General features: G+C 40.9%; 2 protein-coding genes across 2 annotated transcripts; one reads left to right on the top strand and one right to left on the bottom strand.

The window, feature by feature from the left end:
* The first annotated feature begins 2,824 nt into the window (after positions 1-2,824).
* On the top strand, positions 2,825-5,267 carry gp9 (glycoprotein IX platelet). Its single transcript, XM_084068090.1, has 2 exons — positions 2,825-2,990; positions 3,848-5,267. The coding sequence occupies exons 1-2, from the start codon at positions 2,939-2,941 to the stop codon at positions 4,570-4,572; spliced, it is 777 nt and encodes a 258-aa protein (XP_083924216.1). The 5' UTR covers positions 2,825-2,938; the 3' UTR covers positions 4,573-5,267.
* A 2,141-nt stretch (positions 5,268-7,408) lies between these two features.
* Positions 7,409-19,888, bottom strand: LOC311052855 (haloacid dehalogenase-like hydrolase domain-containing 5). Its single transcript, XM_084068086.1, has 8 exons — positions 19,473-19,888; positions 16,770-16,973; positions 16,542-16,654; positions 16,360-16,453; positions 15,623-15,656; positions 11,121-11,295; positions 10,689-10,877; positions 7,409-7,872 (listed from the first exon to the last, which is right to left on the bottom strand). Exons 1-8 carry the CDS (start codon positions 19,581-19,583, stop codon positions 7,458-7,460), a joined length of 1,335 nt encoding a protein of 444 aa, XP_083924212.1. The 5' UTR covers positions 19,584-19,888; the 3' UTR covers positions 7,409-7,457.
* Between the last annotated feature and the right edge of the window lie 321 nt (positions 19,889-20,209).

Genomic DNA, 20,209 nt, shown 5'->3' with positions numbered 1-20,209 from the left:
AGTAATTGGTTCGACTCAAGACCCAAAAGAAGGTGAACTGACTGTAATGATTAAAAATGTCATATATAGAATGGAAACCCCATTCAAACTTTAAAATGTTCATCCTAATATGGACATGTTTGCCTGAAAAGGAATCTTTGAAATGTTTAGAATTGTTTCAGAATTGTACTCCTTTAAAAGTTCAGAGATTTATAATGGAGGTCGATGGACGAATTTGGGACCTCAAAAAAACACTTTCACCTAGAAACTCCATTCACAGTTCAAAAATTCCACCTTACTGTGGACATGCATGCTTGAGATTTTTTCTTTGAAATCATTTGTAGTTTTGGATATTTAACTTTAAGCGCCCAATACATTGTCAATGCGGCCAATGGACATTTAAAGGCAGGCTTACAACATACTTACACCTAGAAACCCCATTCAAACTTTAAAATGTTCATCTTACTGTGGACATGTTTGCCTGAAAATGAATCTTTGAAATGTTTCATGGTTTTAGAAATATACTCCTTTAAAAGTTAAGAAGATTATAATGGAGGTCAATGGGAAGATTTTGGCACCTCAAAAAATACTTTCACCTAGAAACTCCATTCACACTTTTTTATAATTCAGCTTACTGTGGATACATATATTTGAACGTTTTACTTTGAAATATTATGTAGTTTTTTAGATAATTAACTTTTAAAACTTACATATGAAAACTTTGGCACCTCACTGTTCCTTCATACTTTAACCTATCCTATACACTTGATTCACAATTTGAAAATTCCACCTTACTGAGGACATGCATGCTTGAGATTTTTACTTTGAAATAATGTGTATTTTTTTTATATTTTACTTTAAGCGCCCAATGTATTGTCAATGGCCATGGACATTTAAAGGAGAAAAAGGTTAGTAGACCCATGGGAGCCAGTTTTCTCAGATGCTGAGTTCCTGTGCTAGGATTTGAGCCCATGACCTTGGTCTGAAGTCAAGACCTCTTCCGACTGAGCTACCAACACACACCAAGCTTTGTACATTGACATTTCATGAACATGAAATAATTAAAGCCATTTGGCTCATGCACTTTACAAGTAAGCTTATTGTCAGCAACAGCAAAGAACACAGGAGTAGAACCCCAGAGAGCCAGATTGCTCACATGCTGATTTGCCAGTCCCAGGATTCGATCGCATGACCGCGTTGTTCAGAGTCAAGAGCTCTTTCGACTGAGCTACCTAGATTGACATAAGAAACATTAGACATTGACATTGCATGAACATTCCCCCAAAATAATTAAAGGCACTTGGCTCATGCACTTTACAAAAATATATATATATTTTGAAAATATCAAGGTATTCCAGAATTGAACTAGGAGACCTGGGATTTGAACATGGAATCTCTGCTTTAAAAAACAACAACTGATGCAATGATTAGTCAATTCATGGATTGATTTCCAAATATTAAATTAATTGCCAATATCAGAATTTCTAAGAAAGAAATTGATCATTCATCACAGGCAGGAGTGTTTTTCATAGTGTTTGGAGCAGGCAGCCAAAATGACCATGATACTGACCAGTATACTGACACCAGAATACTGCCATTATGATACTGACACCAGAATACTGACACCAGCATACTGACACCAGAATACTGACAGCAGGATACTGACCCCAGGACACAGACACCAGGATACTGACCCAAAGCATCACAAATAATCAAATATTAGGCTTGTTATAACAATGGTAAACTATCTTTAATGCATAAGGACACTACCACAAGGCTTCATTCGCTAGTTGAGGCAAGGTGATATGAAGTCTGTCTCAAGACCCGCCCTAGTCTGCCTCTCATTTGTGGTTGGATTTGTTCTGAGGGTGGGTAAGCCAATCAGAGGCAGAGTAGAAGTGACATTCCACAGTATAAACCTGTGTAAATGTTTAAAATGTGTCAATTTGAGAATAACATTTATTTTTTGTATTTAAAAAACAGAAAAATCAGATCTGAAAGTACAGTATATATTACATGTGATTTTTTCCGTCTCAGCCAAATACAAATTACGCACGCACACGCACAATTTCTTATGTTTCTATCCTGATTAATTGTTGTCAGGTGAAATAAAATAAAACACCAAGTTATTTTGATCACTTTCTTCAGCAATGAGCGGAATTTGACTGTAGAAGCAACATTGTCAAGTGGTTTAACTGTGTCAATTGGTGTAAGAATATGATAATATACAGGAAAACAGTGGAATAATGGAACGTGGAATAAAACATTTTTAAACCATTTTTAGACAATTGGTCAAAGATTTAGTAAAAAACACATCTAGAGTTAATGCTAATATGTATTTTCATTAGATTTTTTTTAAAGTAACATTTTCTTATGAGAACACTTTCATTCACTTAACGTGGATAAAATATTAGATATTTTTCATTTTCATGTGGTTACACCTTGACATTTTCATGCACATTCTGTCATTTTCATTGTATGCTGTAATTGGTGCAAATGTATTTTCAAATGACATGAAACCAACATGACTACAAAAAGCACATTTTAACGAACCTGGAAAGATTTTCCAAATTTGTCATCTTTCACAACCAAATTTTGGCACTGACCCAATTATATAAAGTAAATTATTATAAAGCACAAGCATAGTATAATTACAAAAGTAGAAGAGCGTCCATGTAGATTCAGTTACAGACTACAGTAGCAAATATGTAAGACCCTCTGTTTTTAAAGCCTTTAGCCATGTTTTCATAGATAAGCTCTTATCTCATCTCAGCAGAGGTATTCCCCTCGCGCCAGATGAGCCAAAACACACTCACACTTTCATCAGTGAATCCCTCGTACTCTGATGCCGTTTGGTAATCTGAAAATTATTATTATAATTGTTACAAAATGGAGTGTGTGATGATGAACTCTCAGAACTTGGCACAACATTAGGCTGAACAGGACGGAGAAGAGACCTATGATGACTGGCAACACTAGGACTTACTTCCAAATTGGCTCGACACTGAAACGTATGTAATGCTTTTAATGTTTTTGCTGTCGGGTGGAAACCCTGTACTTTTCAGGAAATTAAAAAAAAATAATAACCTGTGTTCCAAAGGATCCAGTGTAGTTATTATTGAATTACAACCTCTTGTTAATACGTTATAAATATGTATAATTATGCATAACAACTTATAACAAAGACACTTTATAACTGACTACACTATGGTAGTTATGTATTCCATCTTATAATTATGGGTACGACCTTAATATACAGTCTTACCATTTTTTTATTGGTTACATAATGTATAAACTCCAGACAGACTTTGGTCAGAGTTCGGTAATTAACTAAAAAAATAAAATAAAAAAGGTTTCTGGAGTTTTTACTAATTTTTTTTATTTTGGAATATTTTTCACGACATGCCGAAAATAGGGACAACTGGTTGAAAGTGGTTAATATTAACGAATAGTAGTGTGCACGGTACAAAAGCAGCTTAGCCCATTAAAACGGGGAAAGCATCTGTCATTTTAGATTTTAGCTTTGGCTATTCAAAAACAGGAAATATACAAGCTCACAGCACGTCACTTCATGCCGTGATACTAAGTTGTACATCTGCTATTTTTGAACATTTTTGAAAAATCTTGAAAGTGTTGGAAATTATTTGAATAATAAAAAAATATATGTAACACAAATCTTCTCTTCTGGGGGTCCCTGGCACAAACCATTTTCAGATGGGGATCCACGGCCAAATATATATACATTTGGGGGTCCTTGTGGCACGAAAAAGCTTGAGAACTACTGATTTAGAAGGCATTTGCAGAATCGGCCTCAGGTCTTAATGGATTAGAATACGATGCTAACACAATGCCTCTCTTCAATACTCAGGGCTAGCAGTCCTACTGCTCTTGGCTACATCCAGTGCACAGGCGTCTGTCCAGTCCTGTCTCTGTACAGAGCTGCTGCCAGGCGGGCTACAAGTCAACTGCAGTTCCCTCGACCTCGTGGACGTTCCCAGGCTCCCTCCAGACACCACGGAGCTCCACCTGCAGGGCAACCGGCTCACCGCGGTACCACCGGGCCTTTTCGACAGGCTGCCGGGACTAATGAGGGTCTCTCTGACCGGGAACCCGTTTCACTGTGACTGTAGGATCCAATACCTGAGGAACTGGTTGCTGAGGAACAGGGACGTAGTGTCACAGGAGCCCGTGTGCGCCACTCCCAGCTCTGTGGCGTACGGCCTTATCGCTGAACTCGGCGATGACCATTTTGACTCCTGTGCCCGGCAAACGTGCAGCGGCGGAGCTTACGCCGTCCTGATGGGGGCGATGCTATGCGGCCTCATTGTTCTGTTAATGTGGGGTCTGAGGCTCGCCAAGAACTCTACCTTCACTCTGGACATCGACGAGAGACACACGGGGTTCCAAGCGGACTCGTTACGATCGCTGAAGCCCAAACACAGGAAGAGGCTCCAGAGCAACCTGTCTGAGATCATGGAGACCTGGTCCGACGCCGATGATGACCTGGAAAGGCCACTTATCAACATGGAATTACTGCCACAAATACTGGACGTCTTGCAGAAGAAGCACAACATAAAGATAAAGTCCACTTGAGAAATATTCTGACCATATGGATCGTGATGTCTGTAGACTCCAGCCAGACTCTCAGTACTTATGAATATAGCAAGTCCGCTACCGGGCAAGGCAGGAATTTCATGGGGGCCATGAAGTCCATGGCCGCTGTGCTCCCTCAGTTTGGTCTTTATGCCCTTCAAAACATTTATGCCCTGAGGCCATGGTGGACTTGATGTTCTAGTTCAAAACAGTGTGTTGTGCACATCCAGTTCGTGGCTGGTGCTGGACACAGGGTGACAGTTCAAGAGAATAAAAGTCTGCACAACAGCATTGCTCCTAAGTGTTTAGTTTACTTTAAAACACAGAAATAATTACATGGTACGTTTCAGCCACAGTTGCAGAAGAATGCCGAAACGTTGCACCATGTAATTCTGTGTTTTAAAGTAAACTAAACACTTAGGAGCTATGCAGTTGTGCAGACCTTTATTCTCTTTAACTGGCCTTGATGTTCTACCCACACTGCCCCAGCTAATTTCACCAATTTCTCCTCTGCCTCTTTCCAGTCAATACGGTTTTTAGACACCAGTCTTTTGTTGAGATTCTGAATTGTCAACTCTCCCTGACTCCCCATCTTCAAATGAGTCCAGAGGCTGAACATGTATGAACATTTGACTCAGGAATTTGTACAAATATTGGTCATTTTAAATACCAATAAATTATTTGGGGAAATAAAAAGCGTTATTTATTTCACTGATAGTTATACTATCTATTCAAAACAGATCCACTCTTAACGCTTAAATTAATGTAATTACTTCCATGTACAAATCCTTGTTTTATTTGATGGCCTTGCTGCCTTGGAATTTGGCCGTTTGCCATGACTGCCTTCAAAACATGTACAACACCAAAGGCCAAGCCTCTAAATAGATGAAATTCCAGGCGTGGCTGCAGATGAACAAATTTGCGGTTTTGAACGGAATTGACTTTTTAGACTGTTGCTCAGTTGTCTAAGATATCATCCAATATATTAAAGATCCACTATAACTTTAACAAAAACATTATGACCCATATACAAATACAAAGTTACATGTATAAGCAACAAGATGCCTGCCAGTGGTCACACACTACCAAATAATACAGTAAAGAGACTACAGTCAGGGAAGAGAGAGATTTGTTGCTTAAACTTTTGGTATGGGACATAGTGTGCTATATAGTTATTAAAAAGTTACATAGTGGAGCTTTAACCCATTAGAACCGGGAAATAATGTGTCACTTAGATTTTTGATCTAAACTTTAACCATTATTTTATACTTTGGCTATTCAAAAATAGCAGATATACAAGCGCATCACTTCGTGCTTGTAAAATTGTGCTATGAGTTTGTAAAGTGCTACTTTTTTTAAATCGGGAAAATTTGTGCCAAAAATCTTAATGTATTAAAAAGTGACATAGTGGAGCTTTAACAAATAGATGATAAAATAATCACACACCTTGAGTTGAGACGGCAACAAGGTACCATGAAGGTTTTATTTTTCCATGTTGTGCTCCCTACACATCATGTGGGGACTTTAACTTAACCTTAGCTTGGTTCCTAAAACTCAACGTATTTCAGTCGGGTTGTAACATTTACCTCAATAAAGTAGGCAATGCATCAAATTAAATGCATGGTAAATCTTCAAATGAAAAAATATCTCATGTTAGATTTATGTCTACAATATAAATATATATATATAGCTAGTTACAGTTTTCTGCTTATTTTTTCTCTTCTTCCAAATCCTACAACATTTACAAGGGGTAGATCCACCAGACAGGGATAAGGGGTAAGATTTAAACGAGGATGAATGGTTTGGATCTGTGCAAATGCCCGTCAATGCTTACACAACTAGACACAATGCAGACAGACAACACTATTACAGGACAATATTGCACTCTGAATAGTAAGCGGGTGTTCTTACAATGGATACATAAATCTATTCATGCATTACTGGGTTAAATGGGTGTTGGCCGTTTGACGGTTAAAAAAAGAAATCATCTTGAGAATAAAGGTAAAACATAAAAAGGAGTAAACATCGTAAAACCATTGAGAAATTCTCGTAATAAATATCGGATGGTTTCAAAAGTTTGAACACCCATCCAAAACATGGCCACAGTTTTAAGAAATGATTTGCCTTGAATAAACATACCAGGAAATAAGGCAGTCTTTAAAACGGCCTTTTCCTAAAGTTAATTGTGCACATTATTCAATTCAGAGACTATCACAAGATAAGAAATATTGCTAAAAACTGCTTAAAACAGAGAACGGTTAAAAGAGTTAATATGTTTGAGTATGAATGTAAGCTATGTTTCTTTAACGCACTGGCACGTCTGTAAACAATGTCCACAGTGTTAGGTTCATAAAGAATAATACTTACAAGTGGTTTAACGCCCCACCCCTCTACCCTATGACTTAAACCACTTAAAAAGGAGTAGTGCACCCAAATAAATTCTACCAATTACACAGCCCATGAAGCCTTAAATTCATGGACATTTTTTTGTTTTTGTCACATTCCTAAGGCAATAATTTGATGACCGGCGGAGTCTCCTACTGTAGCTGTAGGAGACTCAATTGCAGGTCAATTGAGTCTCCGCCGGTCATCACATTATTGGCTTAGGAATGCGACAAAAACTCTCCATGAATTCAAGGCTTCATGGCGTGTGTAAATGATAGAAAATAAGTAATTTTTTGGGTGAACTACTCCTTTTAAAACCCTATAGTTGACTGGAGTCCCCCAGGGCTCTATACTAGGCCCCCCTCCTGTTTGCACTATCTTTGGCGAAAATAGCCGATCCACAAGCTCACAACGCGTCGCAAACGCTACGCGTTGTGGAGCTTGTGGATCGGCTATTTACGCAGAGAGTTCCGGGAACGCTAGGGGCGGGGTCATGTGATCTACTGAGGCACAAACTTCTCTTGCTCAAAGATGAGGTCGACGGCTTCCGCCACGTCATACACCAGGTGATTGGGCTCCACCAAGGCGGGGTCAAAGCGGAAGTCCCGGTGCCCGTGGAACACGGTCCCTTTGATGCAGTGGCTGGCATCGGAGGGCACCCCCGCGTTGGGGTTGTACACCCCCGTGCAGACCAACACCGACTTACAGGAAGTGGCGGCGGGCGGCGCCAGCTCGCTCTCCCAGTCCCAGGCGCTGGCGTTTGCGTCGGCTTCCTCCTCCCGCCGCGGCAGGACGGCGGCGGAACCGGTGGCGGCCGCCACCTTGGCCACGGCTTTGGACTTCTTCCTGGCGACCTTCTCCTCCAGGTAACGGTTGTAGAGGTTGGCGCCGTAGATGTCGGTCATGAGGTTGTCCCTTCGGGAGGATGTGAGAAAAGCAGGGGTAAACTCACCGGCCAATAGGCTCTATGCACAGCAGCCACATTGGACAGAAATTGGGCCCCTTCCTTGCTTCCTTCACAGGTGTTACCAATGACACTAATGAAGGCTCTGTTCCATTTAGTGTAGCACAGTGTTTCTCTGAGAGTGTACAAATGGAACCAAATGGACCCGGGATGGTCCATTTGTACACTCTCAGAGTTACACTCTCTCAAGGAACCATGAGGGTCCGTGGACCACACTTTGAGACCCACAAGTATTTCTAGTGAGCCAACATGCCCAATATCAGCACCCTGACTCTGTTTGACCAGAATGGAACAGAGCCTTCATTAGTATCATTGGTAACACCTGTGAAGGAAGTCAGAAGAGGCCCATTTTTTCTCCAAAATGGCTGCTGTGCATAGAGCCCATTGGTCTGGTAGATTACACAGTCTACCTGGCAAACTTTGTTTTACCAGCCCATAAAAATGTTTGGGGTGTTGCGTGTCGTACATACATTTAATCTGCTTAACCCATTAAGCCCTACAAATTCTACAAAATGTCTTCTAAATCCTAACAGTTATGTTGCTATATCAGTGGTTCTCAGACTATTTCATGTCAAGGACCCCCGAAATGATATGTGTTTTGCCGCGGATCCCCATCTCAAAATAAGTTGTTCCAGGGACCCCCAGAAGCAAAGATTTTTGTTAAAAATAATTGCTTTTAAAATATATACAATATATTAAAAGATTTGCACACATTTTCACTATTTTTCAAAAATAGCAGATCTACAAGTTCGGTGCCGAGCTATGAGCTTGTATATCTGCTATTTTTTAATTAAAGTGGTTACACAGATGCGTTCCCGGTCTTAATGGGTTAATAAGGCATTATGGTGGTGAATACAAACAGTGGTCAGGGTAGATGGTACAGGGAGGGTCCAAATGTTTATGAATTAATCATTGAATAGAGTTAAAACTATGCTTGTTTTAAAACAAAAGCGTCACTTTTACTCTCCGGGTCAATAAGACATCCAGGAAATGAAGAGTTACAATGAAGATTTTCGTTGCTGTCGGGCAGAAGCCTTTTATCTCCATTTTTTTGTATGTTTTTTCGTAAATTAATACCCTACCTTATCATACAAGAGCGTCGCACCAAAAGTAGTCAAAATAGCAGATCTACAAGCGACTCGCGACGTGTTGTGAGCTTGTAGATCGGCTATTTTCACTATTAAAAAAAAACATGTTTTTAAATAAATAAATAATCAAAAAAGGACAATTTTCGACATGGCTTCCACCCGACAGCAACGATGTGTGTTATTAACTCCGTCTAAAGGTTTATGAGATCAAAGGAGGTACAGTACAGCACATTCCAGCTCAGTGAAAGTAGACAAAGTGACGGATTATGTTACACTCAAACACTAAGACATTACTGGTATGTTGACGACAACATGTGATCTAGCTCACCAACCAGTTCCTTCACTTGTGTGCTGTATGAGCCACCAAGGCTGATATTTTGTTACAAATCTTACTCGCACTGGGCCATCAATGCTGATTATTTTAAGGCAAAAAGTTGCCCGAATGCCCCGTACTATGAACCACCGAGGTTGATATTTTGTAAAGAGCTGAACCATCAATACTTATATATTGTTGTAGACTAAGTCACCCGCCAACGGGTGGCTTCCAAAACTAAATGAAAAATCCACCCACATTTGATGCTTGGCTAGTGATCATTTCAGACCCTGTGATAATGTAAGGGATTATGCCAACAGAAAGGACAACGTTTTTAACATATCAGTACAACGGCATCAGTGATGTACACTACACTAAACGCTGGAGCTGTAGTGGTCGTTGCAGTTGATCCAGAAACATGCTTGTGGGTAGACAGAGAAGGGAAGTGGAAAGGTCACTTCTGTTTATTTACCCAGATCTATGCCTTCAAGCCTCTTAGACTGCCCTACTCTTTTGACTGACACGATCTGATTCTAAGCTTGTATTCTGCTGGTGGTTAAAGAGGCTCAGAGGTCTAAAGATTTAAATATGAAGGTGGGGAGGCAAAGATATGATTAGTCCTTTTCTTTCTTTCTTTCTTTCGTGTCTTTGTCATCAGTAACCTTAATCACATAATAACCTACTTATCACAAATCAACATCGTTAGGAGTAATACATCACAAAAACACATTAACTGTAACTAGTTATTGGCTTATTTGTATCAAATACACTTGAGAGAAAGCTGTTATGCATTCTGCTCAGTGAAAAACATGATTTACTTTACATAAACAGTGATAAATAATGTTTTTTGTGCTTGTGTAGAACATCTTTAGCTCTGTAAACGTATGATAACCATCACAGGTTATTTTGGTTGTACAATAAAGGATAGTGAAACGTACTGGCTTTGACCTAGTTTAAATACTAGAACTTAACCAATTAAACCCTATTATATACTCAGTTTACCGGAGTCCCCCAGGGTTCTATACAAGCTCTGATAGTATTTCCCTCTACACTGCAGAAAACAGCCAATGTACAAGCTCACAACGTGTCGCAAATATTTCAGCCAAATGTTCACCCCAGAACAGGGACAATAGGGTCCAAGTGGTTAAGTGCAACTGCACTGGTTCTCAATGTTGGGTCCAAATGGACACTTACGGGTCTGTAACTCTGAGAGTGTACATAAATTGATTAAGATTAGGGTCCTTCTTAGATTAGGGTCCCAGAGATTAAATTGTCTGTGGCCTAATGCATATCAAACCGGGAGTCCTTGAAATTAAAATGGTCAGTGGCATAGAGGGAGGTGATGGCGGGGGCGGGGGGGTCTTACCCGATAGCATAGAGCGAGGTGATTGGACGTTTCCATTCTCTCTCCATGGCCTGGCCTCTGATGAGGTACTCACAGAAGTGGTAGGTCAGTTCACTGGGTTTCCCCATCAGAGCCTCGTACTTCACTTCTCCACCCGTTATCTTCTTATAGATGTTCTCAAGGCACACGAGGAACGCCCCATGGCCAAAGCTAAAATGAAATCAGAAAGAGAAACATCTAGATTATAAAACAGAGAGAGAGAGAAAACAAGAAAGGCAACGAGATAGATATTACATTTAACCACTATTACATTTAACGACTATAATTTATTGATATGCCGACATGTTTGTGACTAGTTCCAGTGTTGGGTCACGGCTATGAAGGATGAATAAAAACTATTTATCTTTTTCCCAAAACATTTAAATATAGCAGGACTGCTGCTGATGCGGTTACCGTGGCGACTGGGCCTCGGCCATCCACATGAGGTCCACGTTGCAGGCCAGCAGGGGGAGGTGAGGAAACGTCTGGGGCTGGTGGACGCCGCTCAGGTTCCCATTGGTCAGCAGGATGTCAACGATCAGCTGGAGGTTGGTCTCCCATCGAATGGGCTCCCCGAAGAGGATGACAGCTGTGTGTGCGAAAGGAGGGACACACGTGACTTGGAAGGAGCACGTCACACATTTTCAACATTTCATTCTTCATATAATTGATCCTCAGCAGTGGTGTAAAGTAACTAAGTACATTTACGTACTAAGTGCTATACTTAAGTACAATGTTGAGGTACTTTTACTTTACTGGAGTATTTCCAATTGTCAGTACTTTTACTTCTACTCCACTACATCTCGGAGGAAAATATTGTGCTTTTACTCTACTACAATTAATTGAAAACTTCAGTTACTAGTTACTTTGTAGATTTTGGTTATTATTACAAAAACATACAGTAACCACTTCAGCCCTAGTCTGGGAGGCTTCGGCTCAGAGCCTGGACAGCAGGGGCGCGGCCACTGCGTTCTGATTCAAATCAATAGCCAATGAAGAAAAGGAGGCGGGATCCACATGCAGTGGGTGTTGCATGTAAATAGGAGCGACGGGAAGCAATTTCTCCTTGAGAAATTGCCATTGTTGTGTACTGCTGTTTGCCTCTCGTCGGACTGTTTAGAAGAGTTGCACAGCTCTCAGCTCTCAGATTCTGAGCGTAAGTTACATCCCGCCCACAAATACAGGTGTTTTGGCCCAGAAGTTCCTTGCCCCTCCCGTTTGTATGCGAGAGCTGGCGAAAACTTCTGGGAACTCAGATTACTTCAGCCCTATATATTTTGTCTATTTGAAAATAGCCGAGTCCTACAAGGTCACAATGCATCGCGATGCAACGCATTGTGAGCTTGTAGATCTGCTATTTACAATTTATTTTATTTTTTTAACTTGTGAAAACTTGTGAAATGGGATATTCTGCATAATAAGTACTTTTACTTTTGGTACTTTAAGAACATTTTGATGCCAATACTTTTGTACTTTTACTCACGAGAATTAAATTTAAACGCCAGACTTTTACTTGTAAGGGTGCGCTCCCACCGCAGTTTTATTTGACCTCTGGGGCGGAATCTGCCAATGCTTTGTCAATGTAAATGCGTGGATTCACACAAGAGCGGATCTTTCCGCCTGTCGCGCAGACCGTGCGTTTATCCACTCTACACGACTTGTCCATTTGAAGCATATAACTGCTGGAGGCAGGAGCTGCTTTTCCTCCTCTGTCCAATCGGGTGAGTCGAAGGCGGACCGTCCCAAGACTCAGGAAGCACCATGGTGCTCAAGGCAGAAGGCGATGCGGACTACGGGGAGGGTCCTGAAAGTGAGTGACAGGTGCGTCACTCCCGTTTTTTAGAATCCGCTGGCTGCAAAAAACTGTGGCCGCGCACAACCTGCGTTTAACAGCAGCCGACCATGTTTTGGTGGGAGCGCGCCCTAACAGAGTATTTCTACATTGCAGTATTGATACTTTTACTTAAGTAAAAAAAAATAGTACTTTTTCTACCACTGATCCTCAGTATGTGTTTATAATAATATGGCACCATAACGGTCTACTCGCTCTCTACGAGTCTCAGAGAAGGGCATTTGGGCAGTTCAGAAACCCGCCTACCAGTGACATCATCAATATGCAGGTTTTGGTCACTTTCCGCATGATATAGGAAGAGAAAGGCTGTAGTCTATTAGCTTGGAATCCCCATCGATGAAGTCATTGGTAGGCAGGTTTCTGAAATGCCCACAGCCAACCCATGAGACACAGAGTGAGTTGATGTAAATTAAGCCCTCCTATTATGAGTGTTAGTGAGGACCAATTATATGAAGATCGGTTTAGAATTGGTGAAGTGCTTCTTTAACAGTCTTCATCGTCGATTCTGAACCTTTTTAATTTCAAGGACACTGAGGAAGAATTGTAGTAGAATTACAGCTTACTGTATGTTGTTATTATGTTGTTAACCTTTTGCCTAAGCCTGTCGGAGTTATTACATAATCGACGAATCGCAATTATTTTCTATAATCGCAATTATTTTGCAGAATCATCATAATCGTTTCTATGTTGAAAAATGTTCATACATTTTCCAGAAATAGCTGAAATAATAAAGTAAATATGTCAGTAATTACTTTGTCTATTTCAGCGCTGTGCATTTTTTGATTATGAAAAATAAAAAGGCAAATAGAAATTACATTTGTATTCATGTTTCAATGTTCAATGCAAAAAATGTAATCGTTAATCTCAATTATTTGTATGATAATTAAACGTCAACCTAAATGTTGTAATCCTGACAGCCCTACGTTTGCCTCATAATATGTTCTGAATATCAGAGTCAAGGTGCCATGGCACAGGAAGGGAAACTACTGTTTTGGGTACAGCTGTACAGCTTGGCCCTGTGCCGCAAGCTAGTTCCTCTCTTATCTTTGCCCTCTCCCTGCTTTCCCCTGAGAACTAACTGTACCTAATGTCTAATGTTTCCCAAACAGTGGGTTGTGGTCCACTTTTTATGGGTCGAGAGTAAATATCCCTTTATTTATTCCTACATTATGTTTTTAATAATTATTATTTCAAAAGATTTTCAAAAAAATCCCAAAGATTCTTCATAAGTTAAAAATGAATTAAAACGTTTTTCAAAAGAATTCCATAAAAAAAAGAAAAATCTATTATTTAAGAGGGGGGAAAATAATACTGAGAATAGCAGATCTACAAGCTCTAGCACACACATGGGCAACATACGGCCCGGGGGCCGGACCCGCAGGCAAGCCCTTTGACCATCTCAATCCGGCCCCCGATGTCCTTAAAGAAAAACAAAATGGGAAACTAATTTAACTCTACTGACCATTTGAGTACATAGCTGCATTCCATATTCCATCCGTATGTACTCAAATGTTAAATGTCTATTTTAAAATAGTGAAAATAGCCAATCTACAGCGACACGTTGTGACCTTGTAGATCGGCTATTTTCGCCATTTTTAAAATGTTTTTCAAATGCAGACACCGAGCAAAATAGGGAAGAGGTTGGAAAAAATAAAATAAAATAATAGTTGACCCTATAAAGTAGACTGTTGTGTCTATCAAATCAATGCAGTTCAACATAATTCAGCACGTGTGTTTCAAGTTTAAATGCAATAGTCCAATGTGTGGCTCTTCACTCACTTTATCGAAGTCAGTATGGCCCCTTGGGGGAAAAAGATGTTGCCCACCCCTGCTCTAGCAGATCTACAAGCTCTAGCAGATCTACAAGCACACAACATGTCGCATGTTGTGATGCACGTGTTGTGAGCTTGTAGATTGACTATTTTCACTAGTCTTGGTCCCGCGGGGAGATATACATTTTCTCTTTTGGGTCTTGAGTTAAAAGCTTTGGGAACCACTGGTCTGATGTACTTCTCCCATGAGCTCATTTATTTCTATCTTAGCATGAAGTGTCTCCAACTCGGTTTACCTCAACGATTACTAATTGATACAGAATTCTTTGATATTCATTAGGCCCCCATTTGGTACTTTTTTAAATGTATCTCTTGGACTCCAATCAACACTGTCAATTCCTCAGTGTTATTTTACAGACCCTAAGTGTCCATTCGTACCCCTGGTGGTCCCCCGACCCAACGTTACACAGCCATTATTTGCCTAGGGTGAGGGAGTGATAAAAGGACCGGAAGGGTTTTAAGCTTCCACTGATTGGTTAGCGGCCGTATCAGTTCAAGGGTGGATACGTCCAATCAGCAGGGTGGAAAACAGCGAGCTTTGTCAGCTCACAGACCGATTGGCTGCGTAATGGCGAGCTCAGCAGCCAGGAACGCCTGCCATTATGTTCAATCAACTCCCTCCTCACTCTGTTGGGAATTCCAGCGGGACTCTGGGCAGTTGACCATAATGTTAATATACGTGTTCAATCTATGTTCAATTAACGTGTTAATCAAATGCCGTTCTGCCATTGTCTTCTCAACCAGTGGTCCAGGGACCACCAGTGGTCCTTGAGGGGATTCCAGGTGGTCCCCAGCTAAATGATGGAGTGTAAAATGAAACCAAATGGTTTCATTTTACTCTCTCATGAGTTAAATTATTGTTAAACATCTGCATTACTTCATTAAAGAATTGTTATTTTGATCAAAGTTTGCCTGTTATCTCTCTTATGGTACCAACATCAACACAGCTTGGAATTGTGGACAAAATCGTATCAAACGATAACAAAATATTCAAAGTTTTGGGTCTGAGAGTCTAAATCTCATCAAATGGTGGTCCACGGCTCAAATGCCGAATAAATAATGGACCTTGATGTGAAAAGGGTTGAAAACCACTGACCTAGCAAATAATCTATATTTAGCAAAGAAATTGTAAAAAGATAAATGTTCCTGGGCAACTTTGACAATGCCAGCTGATTATTAGTTGAGGTTATATAGATATATAACACAGTATAATATATAGATCAAGCACATACCTTCAACCTTAGGAAGGTTGCCAACAGGAGTAGACTGAAAGAAAGAATACAATCTAATTGGACATGGACAGTGGCATGTGTTGTTACTACAAATAGTTATTGTTGTTCTGGTTAATACAGTTCAGGAAATTCCAGAGGTGTCTAAAAAAAGAACTACGTTGTGCAACACTCATATAACTTCTTTGCAAATAGCACATTCCCCCCTCTCCAGCTTTTTATGGAGGCTCAGTTTTGTGCGTTTTCTAATGTGTACTTCATGTTGGATGAGCTGGTGATCTTTCACTTTGTTTGTGTGCGTGTGTGTGTGTGTGTGTGGGCACCATGTCTTGTGCATGTGACTGTCAGTCACAAGTGTATATTCTACTGTAACATGTATGTTTTTCAGTTCCACATGGAATGTTCTGCATCTAGTGTAGCCTCAGGTTATCTGGGTGATATTGCCTCCTACCAGGTTTAGAGTTTCATGTAACCCCCCCCCCCCCCCCCCCCCCGACAATAAACAATGGTATTGTCTGTGTTTGGTCATTGGCACAATCACATCTAAAACACCCATTACTAGGTTTATTAGTTGCAGCTGTGTTTCATACATACATCACAGTTTAACACGCTCAGCCCATCCCTTTTAGATAATGTTTAAGCTTTAGATAGCAGCAAACTCACAAAACTGGCACAAAAGTGACCAAGGGTTAGGCTAGCCAAGGGTTTAGTTCCCCTCTAATTCCATCCAATTAACTCACTGGCAGTTTGGGTCTCCTGTTGTGATCCACACAGTCCAGCAATGGGAATGATTCCCTCAGCATTTCAATACTGACCACATTCTCAAAGCCCAAACTAAAGAGAAAGACAAATTATTATTCTAGCCAGAGACTAGAATACAGATCAAGACATAAGATCACAAGATTCAACCATACTGTCGTACTTTTTGGCAATGTCCAGGACAGGTCCTTGTCCCGACACGAGAACACATTTGTCATGGTACTTCTTGAACATCCTCAGTGGACTGTGGGACATGATGACCTGGTCTTGAGTAATCTGTAAACAGAAAAAAACAAAAAAACAAACAAGGGGAGATGAATAGGGCTGTACATAAACCAGGAGACAGAATAACACGGATCCCAACCCTATATTTGCCAATGCATCTACTTACAGATACACCCAGAATATGAGAGAGCTGGTCTGCTTTTGTCTGTCGGAGGCAATTTCCTGCGTTTGTGACAAAGACGACTGGTACCCTAAATTGACCCTGATTGTTGACAAGCTTTTGAAAAGCCTTCTTTGCGGCGGGGATGGGCATCTTTCCCCGGACGAGGACGCCGTCGATGTCGAACAGCAGACCAAAGCTGGGCTGTGGCTGTGTTAAAAGACACAAGAATCCGAATCAACTTAATTGTCACACCACAGGTAGATAGATAGATAGATCCCAAGCGGGAGGAAATCAGTCCTAATCAGCCCAGAGGCAGCACAGGAGTTAAGAGTTACAGGTAAAGAGAGTAAGAAAAAAAAAGTACTGTCGTATACAGCAATACAAGGCAAGAAAAAGAAAACAAGGAGCACTATCAAAACAGAACAACAATATACAATACACCTATACATCTGTCCTGCACTATGCAGGAAAAACAAACACTGCACTATGTAGAAAAACCTGGGATCAATACCATTTTCAGGTTTCTGATCCGGTCGGGAGCGGAAATGACCAAGAGATATACCAAGGGTACCGGTATCACCCAAAATAATTCCCTGCAATCGAGGGCATCATAATTGTATGGGGCAATAAATTGTATTTATTGGGCCTACCCAATAAAACCCTTGATGCGCGGCGTAGTTTAGCTTATAGGAATAATTTGTTTGGTATATCCATCTTTTATTCCAACTCATAGCGACTGGTGAGACTAAACTAGCAGTTACTCGATTCAGCATTTAAATTGGGATTGGGGAAACTAACAAGGGGAACCAAAACACAGCGGCGCCAAAAAAATGGAACCAGCCACCGGAATCACTGTATACGTTTTTTTCTCCCTTTTTTCTTCAGTAAGCGTGGTATAGACCGGATCACACGAACGAATGGAACGAATACCAGGCTTTCCTCCGAGGTGGAAAGTCTGGTGAGGCGAGGTTACAGAAAAACAAACACAAGGTTACACTGTCACACAGTATCCCGTCCTGCACTATGCAGGAAGCAACAACACAAGGTTACAGTGTCTCACCGTATCCCGTCATAAAACAAATAAAGTGACCATTACAGGTAAACAAGTGGGTGAATTGTATGCGTGTGTTTTTGGTACAAGCACCATCATTTGCAGTTTCAAGAATTGAGAAAGAAAGCAAGAAAACAAGGATAAAAAAACAGGTCAGATATTCAAATTCCTGGATGAGTACAATGAAAATATATACAGCCTACTGTAGGGCAAGAGGTGTCTCGTGATCAGACGACAGGTGTGAAATGAAACAACCACACATACAGTATGGAAGTAAACAATGAAGGTTTTGTGGGATTCAAGAGCTGTAATTATGCATTCGCTATTAAGCAGTGGTTCTGGGGAGGGGACACCCAGGGGTCATTGAGGGCGGCCCCCAGCAAAACGAGGAACAGTTTAAACACTTAAGCCCCATTTTATTTTTACGCTATTTGAAAATAGCTGCTCTACAAGCTCACAGTGGGCTTGTAGATCCGCTATTTTCTCTGGCACACATTATTTTCAAATGGGAGTCCGCATTTGGGGGGGGGGGGGGGGGTCGGGCATGGCAAAATGTAAATTATATTTAGTCTGTTTTTTAAATTAATGCTGATCATAATTGTTGAAATATAGTAGTTGATGAGAACATATGAGGCAACTGGTTATTTAGCTATGGGATTTTTATATATATATATATATGTTTTTTTTTTTTTTATTGCAGATTTACAACATAATAAAGTAAAATATGTAGGAGGACCCTGTAATGATTCATCAGATTGTCATCCCAACACAGAGAGGCTTTGCATTATGACATCGCTGTCTAATTACACTCACAAGACAATATAAAATGTATTTTCTTCAATGTATTCGTGTGGAAAATGTAAGATTTTTGTTAAGACATACTAGGGACTGGTTCTTTTTCACAGCAGTTAGGCTACAGTATGCAAATGTCGTGAGTGTGGTTAGGTTAGGTCAGCTCCGAGACCTGAAACATGATGGATGAACTTCAACCTGGTGTTGGCACTTTCTCCCTTTTTGGTCCGTACATCTACAAAAACGTTCTGATTTCAAATATAAAGTGCATAACCCATGGCCATGGATGTTACAATTGTGTACGGGCCCGCTGAAATACCCGTATCTTCCGTATTGTTCAATACAAAGCATTTTAATCCGATCGGTGGCCATTTTCTTCCTATTTCCTCCATATGCTTTCAACTAAGCGACCTATCGGTTGGGAAGTGTACTGCACTCTGATACATTATAACTCTATAAGAAAATGGCCACCAATCGGATTAAAATGCTTTTTATTGAACAATACGGAAGATAAGGGTACTTCTGAGGGCCCGTATATAATAATAACATCCATGACCATGGGGTAAGCACTTTGTATTTGAAATCTGAACGTTTATGTAGATGTACGGGCTAAAAAGGGAGAAAGTGCAGACACCAGGTTGAAGTTCATTCATCAGTGTCACGGTATGACAGTCACGTTTCAGGGCTAGCCCAGAGAACCGCATCCCGCATCAAATAACGTTTACAAGGCATTGCGACGCACACTCATTTGACACGCTGACCTATTTAACGACAATCAATCGACACGACGGCAACAATGCAGTTCGAGGGAGCCCAACATGAAGCAACGAACAGCTCCAGAGACTGACTCGAAACACCCGTACCTTGTTATTAGACACAGTTCCGTAAAAGCCGCAGCACCGAGAACCGGCGGTTACTTGACGGTTACTCAGGGTGCATACCGCCCGGTGGCTAAACGTCAGGAGTCCCTTCATCTCCTTTGTTTCTGTCTTTTATCCCCCACCGGGTTAAAACAATAAAAAAAATAAAAACTCTATTCAAGAGAGCTGGCTTGGGCTGAGCTGCTCAGCTTGGCTCTTCGCCTGCTTCTAGACTTGTTTTGCTGTTTTCCTCCGCTTCTTCTCTCGCCCATACATCATTTGACTGGACACGAGCAGATGACGACATATGGGCAGGAGGAGGTCCTTCGCGCATCGATGAAGACGCAGAGCATCGAACCAACAGAACGGAGTGAGGAACTCCTCCATGGAGCAGCCGAGCCGCACCGCACCGCTGCCATTTTACACATCAGGTGTGGGAGTTTAAAAGCAAAAGCAAGCACCTCCTCTACAGAGCAACGGCCAGTACTGCAAGAACAAAACCAGTCAATCCAGTGGGGAGGCCTGCCATTCTCTAATTTAACAACAAATACCTTTATTTTCATACATTTTATGTATGTCAACACGTGGTTCTCAAAACCCTGGAATTTCGAGGGCCCCCCGCCCCGGTTTGGTATACATGACAGAACACAGACCCCCCCCACACACACACACACACACACACACACACACCTCTTGGGTGTACAAAATCTACAAATAAGCAAATGGAACCTTACATTTTT

This window comes from Gymnoscopelus microlampas (genome assembly GCF_963454915.1).
Source record: "Gymnoscopelus microlampas genome assembly, chromosome: 10".
Lineage (NCBI taxonomy): Eukaryota > Metazoa > Chordata > Actinopteri > Myctophiformes > Myctophidae > Gymnoscopelus > Gymnoscopelus microlampas.
This window is presented reverse-complemented; position numbering and strand designations above follow the sequence as displayed.